This window comes from Anser cygnoides, chromosome 31 (genome assembly GCF_040182565.1).
Source record: "Anser cygnoides isolate HZ-2024a breed goose chromosome 31, Taihu_goose_T2T_genome, whole genome shotgun sequence".
NCBI lineage: Eukaryota > Metazoa > Chordata > Aves > Anseriformes > Anatidae > Anser > Anser cygnoides.
In genome coordinates this window covers 1,995,644-2,006,102 of record NC_089903.1, presented here as the reverse complement: position 1 = coordinate 2,006,102, position 10,459 = coordinate 1,995,644, and the positions used below count along the sequence as shown (strand labels likewise).

General features: G+C 59.1%; 2 protein-coding genes across 3 annotated transcripts; both read right to left on the bottom strand.

Annotated features, from left to right (window-relative positions):
* Positions 1-578: 578 nt before the first annotated feature.
* Positions 579-4,692, bottom strand: LOC136787810 (uncharacterized). Its single transcript, XM_066985139.1, has 4 exons — positions 4,596-4,692; positions 2,905-3,012; positions 1,937-2,088; positions 579-918 (listed from the first exon to the last, which is right to left on the bottom strand). The coding sequence occupies exons 1-4, from the start codon at positions 4,690-4,692 to the stop codon at positions 583-585; spliced, it is 693 nt and encodes a 230-aa protein (XP_066841240.1). The 3' UTR covers positions 579-582.
* LOC136787894 (uncharacterized) lies at positions 3,598-9,400 on the bottom strand. 2 transcript variants are annotated; one of them, XR_010826964.1, is made up of 6 exons: positions 9,034-9,400; positions 6,472-6,768; positions 5,765-6,106; positions 5,052-5,156; positions 4,790-4,979; positions 3,598-3,734 (listed from the first exon to the last, which is right to left on the bottom strand). XR_010826964.1 is itself a non-coding variant. In XM_066985300.1 (5 exons), exons 1-5 carry the CDS (start codon positions 9,383-9,385, stop codon positions 4,879-4,881), a joined length of 1,197 nt encoding a protein of 398 aa, XP_066841401.1. In that variant the 5' UTR covers positions 9,386-9,400; the 3' UTR covers positions 4,499-4,878. The 2 variants fall into 2 exon arrangements, 1 of the variants encoding a protein (XP_066841401.1); XM_066985300.1 differs by lacking the exon at positions 3,598-3,734 and having other exon boundaries at positions 4,499-4,979.
* Between the last annotated feature and the right edge of the window lie 1,059 nt (positions 9,401-10,459).

Sequence of the window (10,459 nt, the reverse complement as noted above, 5' to 3'; positions counted from 1 at the left end):
GGAAAGGAAGAGCTGTCTTTGTAATTGCTCAGCCACTCAATCTTGCTATCGTCACCAGTGAAAAGCCGTTCTCCCCGTGTGCTGTGCCCTCGTGAAACCCCCCTCCCCAGAGCAGAGCATCCAGCTGTGGGGCCCAGCACAAGGGAGACTTGGGCAATGAGCTGGGATTTTTTTCTTCTACCCCTTGAGGAGAGCTGAGCCGTGGGAGCGTTGGCATGGGGCGCCCTGGCCAAAATCGGCCATCCGTGCAGGGTCAGGACCTGAGGAGGGCTGGCTGTGGGGAGCCTGGCCTCGGCCCAGGATCAGGAAGGGCCCGCGCTTGTGTGTGGCTGCGGCACTGCCAGTTTGAGCAGGGGGTTCTCGGGTGAGCGCTGTGCAGGGTCGCTGCCGCGCTCACAGCCCTTCTGTCTGCTCCTGCTGTGCTGCTCCCCAGCTCCCTTCCCCTGCGTTCCCTGCATGGTGGGCACAGTCTGGCTGACCCCCAGCACCGAGGACCCTCAGGCTTACTTCTCGATCAGTCACAAAGTCCTGCTGTGGGTTCCTGGGTGTCGCTGTACATAAGACCCGGACTGCTGTGCTGTATTATTCAATGTTTATTGAAAGTGTGGCCAAGGCTGCATCCCGGGGGGGGCTGCCCCAGCCCTTGGAAGAGGGTGGAGGGGGCCGTGGAGGTGATGTCTGTGTCCACGAGGACTGGGGGCTGCTGGGCCGGTCGTGCACCTTCCACTGATCCGCTGCCGGGCTTGGGGGCCGTGGAGGCCGGGCTGGTGGCAGGCGGGTCGGTCTTCCAGGCACTGATGGTGGCCGCTGGCGTCGGGCCTGGCTCTCAGGCGTACCACGGTGGTCAGGCCGCCTGTACGGGCTCACGGAGCGGCTGCGGGTGTCAATGTCTGGGCTGCCTGGGCTGCGGCGAGGCGCCTGCGGAGACAGGAACTTGCTGAGGCCGTGCTGCGGCTGCGGTGCCAGGCGGGTGCGAGGCAGCAGGGTGCAGGCACCCGGCTGTGCGTGAGCTGTGGGCACACAGTGCTCTGTGCAGAAAACAGGGTGCCCTGTGCCCTCGGCTGGGACTCTGCTCCCCTCCACATCCTGCCCCAGCTTGTCTCCTCCCCAGCGCCTCGCCAGCCATCCTGACCTGCCTGCTCTGCACGTGCTGTCCCAGCAAGAAGACCTGGCCCCCGCAGAGACAGGGGTCCACAGCCGGGCTCAGCACGACCGGGTCCCAACAGCCACCGGCTGCCCTTTTTCAGAGCGCCTTGCAAGGACCAGTACTCAGCTCCCTGCCCGGCCCTGGCCCTGGCCCAACAAGGTGACGGCCTCGGCTCCCTGTTCGGGGAGGTGCTGCCCATCCGCTCTTTGGGATGTGTAATTAAACACACAAGCTCTGTGTGTGCTGAGGACACGCACGCTGGCAGCGCTCAGGTGCGGCTGTGACACACCGACTGCCCCTCTCCAAGGCAATGCCCGCAGCTGGCAGGGCTCATCCCCATGCTCCCAGTAGCTGGCACACCTTGGCTGAGGCGGACACCTGCAATTCAGGGCATCCCAGAACAGGGTGCCTTGTGCTGGGGGGGAACTGGCACTGCTGCGCTTCTCTCTCCGATGGCACCCTCTCTCAGCTCCTGCATTTCTCTTCCTGACCTCGCTTTGCCTACGGCTGTCCCTGGCTCTGCTCTTGCTGCGGAAGGGCCAAGCTTCGCTAAGACCAGCAACAGAAAAATGGGCTCCAGAACAGAATGCCCAGGAATTAGAGGCCACCTAAAGCACTGGACAGCAGAAATTTCAGAAGAGTCTGGTCAAAAACTAACTGCTCACTTCACAATACGCTAACGACAACTGCTTCCTGGCTGGCAGCAGCCACATAATAACGTTGACAAAGATACGGTAACGAATTTGGGAGGGGGAGAGGAGGAGAGGGAGCGGGGGAACAACAACTCACTGATTTTTCTGCCTCCAACGCCGGATAAGCACGCACGCAGAACATAACTCTCAAAAACAGGAGGGGAACCAAGAATGCCACAGTGCCTACTCTGCAGTAACGTCGGAAATTTTGGGGCTTCGCAGTGTTTGCATTGTTCTCCCCATCCACGCCTGCAAGAACAATTGTGGACATTGCTGTGTCCTGCGCACTACTGGTAATCTCACCGGAGGTCTGACATTGCCAGGAAGTGTTCTGTTTCATTTGGTTAGCATCTTTGAGCAAGTGAAAATCCTCAGGCCGCAATGCTTCCTGAGGTTCAGCAGAAGCTGGGGAATCTGCCAAAGGCACTGCAACTCAAGGCACTCTGGAGCCTCCCTTTTGCCTCTCAGCTTTGTTTTCCCTCCATCCTTTGTTTCCCCTGCCATAATGCTGAGGGCCCAGTGTCTCAGGTTTGCTCCCCCAGCTCTTTGGAGTTCTAAAAGGTCTTAGGCGCTTGCCCACCTTCGCTGCTCGAGGCACACTCGGAGCCTTAGGGACAAAACTGAACAAAATTCGGGAGCCCAGGAGTGCCAGTGAGGCAGTGCCCTGTTTGCACTGGGTCAGGGCATCACTCTGGGCCTCAGCTCACAGGAGGGGTCCCGTTTCCCATCGTCTGCTCAATGGGCTTCTCATGGCCTCGTTCCCCCAAGAGCAAGGTTCCAAAATCCCTGGGAACTGGGTGCGCTGGGAGGTGACCCCTCTCTAGCCACAGCCACAGAGCTTTGTGAGCGTCTCTCCGCTGCACTGCTCTCACATGCTGTCACAGCCCGGGGAAGACAGCCATCCTCAGGGAGTCACTCCTGCCTTCCTCTGCAACACTTGCTGCCTACTGACACTCTTGGGTTTGGCTGCTGACATGAGGTGCAAGAGCGGGTACCAGGGCAAGAACCTGCACACGCATGCTGGTTCTGGTTGGTGACAGCGGATGACCAAGAAACAGCCTTTACCTGGTGGGGCAGTTGCCTGTGTTGCCCCTGTTCGTTTGTCAGAGAGTGGCAGCGTGCGACCGCTTCCTCGCCAAAGCACCTTCTTCGGCACAGTCTCTCTAACCAGCCCTTTAGAAAGAAAGCAGGACAGTGTGACTACAAGGAACTGCTCCTCCTTGAACCATATTCTGGGCACAGCTGCAAGCACACACCAGTTGCTGCTGGCTGGATACCAATGTTTGCACGGAACAGCTCGGACCACTTATGGTAGTGCTGGGCTAGCAGCTGCCCCTGGGACACGGCGTGACCCACAAGCGGCAGCAGAGGCTCTCGGCCTTCTCTGGCGCTCACCAGTGCCTGCCAGGTGTGAAATTGAGTGTCTCCGCTCTGATCCATCCCTTCCTGCTGTGCAGGTTACGGTGTGTCCACACATGGATTTAGAACCTCACCTTCCCACAAGCCCTGCCCACCCACCTGCTCCCGGTGGTCGCCATGGCGCAGCCTGGGCACCCCGGGCACACAGGGCCACCAGCAGGAGGAAGAGGACGCAGGCAGGGGCCGTGGCTCCCCACACTCGCACCATGCTTCCACCACGGCCGCTGCAGCTGCAGCTACTGCTGCTGTCAGGACCGGTGCGGAGCAGTGCCTGTGGGCTGGCCCAGCGTCACAATGGGGTGTCGGGATGTCACGGCCCAGCACTGCATCACCGAGAGGTATTGTGACCTCGCAGCCCTCCCGGTGTCACGGAGCAGCGTTGGGACCTCATGGCCCGGCAGCACGCTCCCTCCCCTCTATCGATTCTTTCTCATCCACTGCTGGCTGCCGGGGGCTGAGGGCATGGCAGAAAGAGGCTGGAGGGGAAGGAAGGCTGCGAGGTGGAGATAAGGCCGCGGAGGACAGGAGAGAGCGGTTCCGCTATCCTCATATCTCACAGCCTCATACTGCCCCAAAGTCGCTCTGTATCCCATCGGCAGGGTCGCCATCTCCTTCCTGCCCCCATATCCCTCCCCAGCAGCCTGCCGTATCCCCAAAGCCCCCTGTCCTTAGTGCCATCCATAGCCAGATTTCCCAGCGCGCCCCCATCAGCTCAGGTTCCCGTATTGATCACGCAGCTTCCCCACATCCCTGCATTCCCCTCATATCCAGTGCTGGTGGCATGCCATATCCCATAGCCCCGCACATGCCCCAAATATCCACCACTCACTCCTTAACGTCCCACCCCAATATCCCCCCAGTTCCCTGTACGCCACCCCCAGGGGCTCAAATGCCACCTCCACATTTTCACACGTTCCCAGTCTCTGCATTTCCAGCATCCTCCTATTGCAGCCCCACAGCTCCCACGTATATGGGCTATGGGACATTCCCCTCCAAAAGCCCAAACACCAGAGCCCCCAGCCACCCACCCCACCTGCAGCGGCTCTCCCACCCCTCCCTGGATGCCCTAACATCCCTAACACACCGGGACAACCAGGCGAGGTGACAGCGGTGGCCATCCAGTTAATGACCCGCACAAGGGCTTGTTCTGATTTGGGGGCTCTCCTTCCACCTTTTTTCTTCTCCTTCACCTCTCCAACCTGCTCTTCCCACCGTCGTGCCCTCCTCGATGCTCCTGGCATCCCTTTTCTTCCCCATCCCTCTCTCACTCTGTCTCAGCCTCTGTCCATGCTTTCATTTTTCACTCACACTGTTTGTCTCTCCATTTCATTTCTCACCCTTTCTCACTCCTTTCTTTTTCCTCACAATTTCCATTTTTATTTCTGGTCTTTCTTCATTTTCTCTTTCACAATCACCCTTCCCGACAACGTCCATGTCTCCTCCCTCCCCTCTACCACGTGAAACGACCCCTTTCTACTTCTTTCATCCTCCCAGGAACCGTTCCTTGCTTTGTTTTCCCACAGGTGAGCACCTGTTTGGCTGCACACCAGTCTTTTGGGATGCGTCTTCAGCAGGGAGCGGTCTTTAGGGGGTGGAATCGCCCACAGCATCTTCCTCTCATTAGTGTTCCTCATACTTATTCTCCTCCTGAAGGGTGTGTGGGGATCTGGCGTGCAGCTGGGAGATCCCGGCAGGGCTGGCTCCAGACAGGAACGAGGCGTCTGCGGGAAGGAGCGAGGTGGGTGGTGGGGAGCCCAAAGGTGGGGCGATTCCCCCCTCAGTTCAGGGTGTACCTTTGGTTCTCCCCCGGGCCCAGAAGAAGAGGAGGATGAGGCTGTTGATGGTGAGGAAGCAGCCGCCCACAACCAGGAGCCGTAGAAGAAGGAAGCAGCTCTTCCCTGCAAGAGGGTGGGACAGGTTAGGAGATGTAGACACAGTTCATGCGTGCTGACGGAGGGAAGGCTGTGAGCATCGTTCCGCCACCATCTCTCTTTCCCTTTCCCCACCCCTCCGTCTCCAGGCATTCTGCTCAGGTCCTGAGTGCTGAACACCCAAAGACTTTCCCCACTTGCTTGGCTCTGCAGGAGGCACTGAGAAATTTGGGAACAATGGCTCGGGAGGCCAAGGAGAGGCTGCTGAGCCATAAAGGTGGACAGAGGGATGCTCGATACTTGTTTGGGGTGGTTGGGGTGATGGACGGGCTGAGAGGGAGGGAGAGGTGGGTGCAAGACTGGGTGGGCTGAGTCATGGACAGAAGGATGGTGATCGGATAGATAGAGCAGCTGCCCGGTGCAAAAATCAGCTAGTTTGGAGAGGAACGTACAGGGACTGGAATGGAATCGTTTCAGGAAAAAATGGAGAGAGGGAGGGACAGACGGATGGACAGATGGAGAGAGGGATGGTTTAATGGGCTGGTTACTGGATGGATGGATGGGTGGATGGATGGATGGGTTGGTGGTGGATGGACTGACAGATTGTTAGGTGGGTGGATGGATGGCCAGCTCACCTTTCTTTTGGGCATTTATACTGATAGACACGGCTTGGCTTGTGAAGGACGGGATCCACCTCTCAGGCTTTTTTTCCTCATACTTGCAGGTAAAGTTTCCACTCTGTTGGGGACCAGCACGTGGGAGCTGGAGGACCATGGAAGTCCTTAAATTGCCCCCGTGATCTGCTGCATTGTCCTCAGAGCCTTCTGTCGTAGGGAGGACCTCTTGGCCATCCCTGTAGAAGTGAAACCTCCGTACAGTGGCGTCTCCAGGGGCCTTACAGATGATGCTCAGGAGATCTCCTGCCATCACCTCTCCCAGCGGGGACTCCACCGTCAGCAGGGGCTGGGGAAGGTGGTCTGAGAAAAGGGGAGGAATAAATGGAGACGTAGCAATAAGGACAGCACAAACGGATCTCCAGTTGTTTGCCTTCCCACTGCATGCAGCAAAGCTTGGGATTGTAGGCTTCCTGCCACGACATGAGAAGAGCGCCAGTGGCAGCCACCTTCCAGACCATGCTGGTCCCAGAAAGATAAATCCTCCACCCAGAAATCCTACTGATTTTGGCGATGGGCTGGGTTAAACCACAAAGCCCACCAATCCTGATTTCCAGGTGAGTTGTCACATTGCGGGGCGATAGCTGACACCCACGTTTGGGCATCTGAATAGTTCTCAGAGAGGAGGGAGAAAGCAGAGAGAAAGATAAAGAAATCACACAGCTCACCTCCAATCTTGATCACCAGTTTTTCGCTGGTTGGGGATATGAGCTGCTTCCGACCTTGCTTGAGGGAATAGCTGCAGAAATGCGGCCCCCTGTGTTGCATTCGGGAGAGGACGAACTCAAACGTGTAGTTATTCGTCGAGCTAAATCCTGAAACTGCCCAGCCAGCCTCGCCAAAAATTTGGTACGTCAGCTTCCCAGTGATGCTGGGGGGAGTGGTGCACACCAGCGTGACAGCGTCTCCAAAGAAATATTCCTTCTGTCCCTGCAGCACCCAGAGGGTCGGGGCAGGGACTGCGGCTGGGGGATAGAGAGGGAGACAGGCAGGGGGGACGGAGGTGAGGTGCAAGGAGCAGAGGCAGAAGGGACTAACTCCACGCAAATAAAAGAAACTGGCTTTCATTTCAAGGAATACAATAAAGCACAGAGGGGACCTCGTAAAGCAGAAATGTCTCTGGGCTATGGCTCATTTTATCTCCTTGGGATTCAGCACAAGGTTGCGTCCCGCTGCGGGAAGTGATGAAAGAAAGGAGACTGCAAAAACCCTTTCCACACCCTGGGCAGCTTTGCCATGCCGGCAGAAATGTCCTTAATGTGCTTTCAAGCAATTTTATTTTTTTTTGCTGCAACTTGGTAATTTATGAAAATAGGAAATGGGGAAGGGGGGTGGAAAAGGCTAAGGGTGAAGGGTAAAACCCGTCGCTGATGCTCCTCCACAGCAGCCACTGGGAAAACACGTTTGGTCTCCACCTCCCTACCTGCCCCCAGCTGCAAACCCTACAAAAATACCATTGACCCACACCCAAAATAGGAGGAGCAGGTGTGGGAAGGAGAGGGCCGGGAAGGGGTTGGGTCTCAAGGGGTTTCCACTCACCACCAGTGTGTTGACACGAGGCAGGACCTCAACAAAGTGAGATAACGAAAAATCCCCAGCACCCAATTTCACCACTGGGTTGTTATGGGGAGGGGGAATGAGGCTGAGGGTCTCCCAGACAGTCACACCTGTGGGACCCCAAATCCAGCCGTGCCCCCAGCAGCTCAGCCCCTGTTTAAGGAGACCCCAGAGGAGTTACCTTCCTCGGAGACCATCTGGCGATGTTAAGGCCCCCCCCCCCCCAGATTACTAAGACTCCCCCTCCCCAAGCCATTAAGGACCCTCCCTTTTAACCCCATTTTATCCCCCAATTTAACCCCCCCCACTTTACCCCCACCCCCCCCATTTTACCCCCCCCCACTTTATCCCCAACCCCCCCCCCACTTTACCCTCACCCCCCTTGTCCCACCCCCCCCAATTTGGGCTCCCCCATTTAACCCCCCCCCTCATTTTACACCCAACCCCCCCACTTTACCCCACCCCCCCATTTTACCCCTGGTCCCCCCCCCCAATTTACCCCCAGCCCCCATTTAACCCCCCCATTTTACCCTCACCCCCCTAATTTGAAACCCCCAATTTACCCCTGAAACCCCCAACTTACCCCTGAACCCCCCCAATTTACCCCCGACCTCCCCCAATCTACCCCCACCCCCCCATTTACCCCCACCCCCCCCACTTTTACCCCCCCCCATTTTTTACCCCCCCCCACCTGCGAAAATGCCGCCGCCGCCTCCTCCACGCCCTCCGCCAGCGTCTGTGCCAGCTCCAGCCACACCTGGAGGGGGGGGGAGGCGAATACCCACAAATATGACCCCCCCGTGTCCCCCCCCCGGGGCGGGGGGTCCTCACCTCGATGGGGGCTGGGCGCCGGGCGCGGCGGCGCCGCTGCTCCTCCAGGCAGGCGCGGTGCTGGGTGCCCACGGCCTCGCGCGCCGCCCGGCCCCGCAGCCGCGACACCAGGCCGAGGATCTTTGCCGGGGGGGGGGCACGGGAATTAGGGACCCCCCCCCCAAATACCCCATAGCCCCCCCCAAAAATATCCCGTAGTTCCAGCCCCCGGGAGCTGCCACCCACCCCGACCCCGTAGGACCCACTGATATGCCCCCCCCCCCATTGCCACCCCAAAACCCCCCGTTGCCCCCACCCGTGTACCCCCAGCCCCCCCCCGTGCACCCCCCCCATCCCCATGTACCCCCCCATTTCCCCCCGGTGCACCCCCAGACCCCCCCCCATCCCATTGTACCCCCCCATTGCCCCCCCCATGTACCTTGGGGTACGCAGGGACCCAGGACCCCCCCGGGGACCCCCCCCAAGCCCCCTCCCCGAGGAATTGGGGACCCAGGACCCCTTCCAACCCCCCCCCAAGGACCCCCCCGTGTTATTAAGGACCACCCCCCCCCCCCCACGGGCATATTAAGGACCCCCCCCCCAAGCCATTAAGGACCCTCCCTGAGACCCCCCCAAGCATATTAAGGACCCCCCCCGGGCCATTAAGCCCCCCCCGGGCCATTAAGGCCCCCCCGGGATATTAAGGAACCCCTGGGATATTAAGGCCCCCCCCATGGATTTTAAGCCCCCCCCCCCGGGCCTTTAAGGACCCCCCGGGCCTTTAAGCCCCCCCCATGGACTTTAAGCCCCCCCGGGATATTAAGGACCCCCCCCCCGGGCCATTAAGCCCCCCCCGGGCCCACCTCGGCCTCGCTCCGCCGGGGGAGGCTCTCCCGCAGCGGCCGGGCCTGGAGCTCCGGGAGGCCGAGGGCGGCCTGGGCCCGCAGCGCCGCCAGCAGCGATCGCTTCTCCCGCAGCGACCAGGCCGCGGCCCGGGGCCTCCCCGCCGGGGCCTCGGCGAAGCGGGCCGGGACCAGGCGGGGCCGGGGGGGAGGCTTCATGGCGCGGGGAGATGGCGTCAGGGCGACGAAACGGGGTGGAAACGGGGGGAGCTGGGAGGGAACGGCCCGCCGGGGGGTGCTGGGAGATGTGGTTCGGGGGGGGAGGAGAAAGGGACAGCAGGTCTACCCAAAGGCTGCTGCTGGGAGGCTTCATTAGGGGCGTAATTAGGGTTAGGGTCAGGGTAGTTTGGAGAGAGAGAAGGCGCAGGGTCCTGTTGTGTGTGGGGCTGTGTAAAGGCTCCCAAAGGGAGGTCAGGTCTACCCAAAGGCTTGGGTTGGGAGGCTTAATTAGGGGCGTAATTAGGGTTACATTTAGGGTAGTTTGGAGAAAGAGAAGGCGCAGAGTCCTGTTGCGTGTGGGGCTGTGTAAAGGCTCCCAAAGGGAGGTCAGGTCTACCCAAAGGCTTGGGTTGGGAGGCTTAATTAGGGGCGTAATTAGGGTTACATTTAGGGTAGTTTGGAGAAAGAGAAGGCGCAGGGTCCTGTTGCGTGTGGGGCTGTGTAAAGGCTCCCAAAGGGAGGTCAGGTCTACCCAAAGGCTGCTGCTGGGAGGCTTCATTAGGGGCGTAATTAGGGTTAGGGTCGGGGTTGTTTGGAGAGAGAAGGCGCAGGGTCCCGTTGCGTGTGGGGCTGTGTAAAGGCTCCCAAAGGGAGGTCAGGTCTACCCAAAGGCTTCTGCTGGGAGGCTTAATTAGGGGCGTAATTAGGGTTACATTTAGGGTAGTTTGGAGAAAGAGAAGGCGCAGGGTCCTGTTGCGTGTGGGGCTGTATAAAGGCTCCCAAAGGGAGGTCAGGTCTACCCAAAGGCTTGGGTTGGGAGGCTTAATTAGGAGTGTAATTAGGGTTAGGGTCGGGGTTGTTCAGAAAGAAGGCGCAGAGTCCTGTTGTGTGTGGGGTTGAGTAAAGGCTCCCAAAGGGAGATCAGGTCTACCCAAAGGCTTGGGTTGGGAGGCTTAATTAGGGGTGTAATTAGGGTTAGCGTTAATATCCTGGGGGGGGGGGTTGGGGGGGTCCCAGGGAGGATCCTTAATGGCTTGGGGGGGGGGTCTTAGTGGCTATGGGGGGGGCCTTAATTAGGGTTAGGGTCTGGAGAGAGAGAAGGCGCAGAGTCCTGTTGTGTGTGGGGCTGTGTAAAGGCTCCCAAAGGGAGGTCAGGTCTACCCAAAGGCTGCTGCTGGGAGGCTTAATTAGGAGTGTAATTAGGGTTAGGGTCGGGGTTGTTCAGAAA

What these genes read in the sequence shown, in the direction of transcription:
- LOC136787894 (XM_066985300.1), bottom strand. Translation starts at nt 9,385, where the DNA reads ATGAAGCCTCCCAGCAGCAGCCTTTGGGTAGACCTGCTGTCCCTTTCT. An exon ending in ACTGGTGATCAAGATTGGAG is followed by an intron (nt 6,107 to 6,471) that starts GTGAGCTGTGTG and finishes CCCTTTTCTCAG; the next exon opens with ACCACCTTCCCCAGCCCCTG. An exon ending in TATAAATGCCCAAAAGAAAG is followed by an intron (nt 5,157 to 5,764) that starts GTGAGCTGGCCA and finishes ACCCTCTTGCAG; the next exon opens with GGAAGAGCTGCTTCCTTCTT.
- LOC136787810 (XM_066985139.1), bottom strand. Translation starts at nt 4,692, where the DNA reads ATGGACGTTGTCGGGAAGGGTGATTGTGAAAGAGAAAATGAAGAAAGA. An exon ending in AAAGAAAGGAGTGAGAAAGG is followed by an intron (nt 3,013 to 4,595) that starts GTGAGAAATGAA and finishes TTCTTTCTAAAG; the next exon opens with GGCTGGTTAGAGAGACTGTG. An exon ending in CGTTGGAGGCAGAAAAATCA is followed by an intron (nt 919 to 1,936) that starts GTGAGTTGTTGT and finishes CTGTCTCCGCAG; the next exon opens with GCGCCTCGCCGCAGCCCAGG.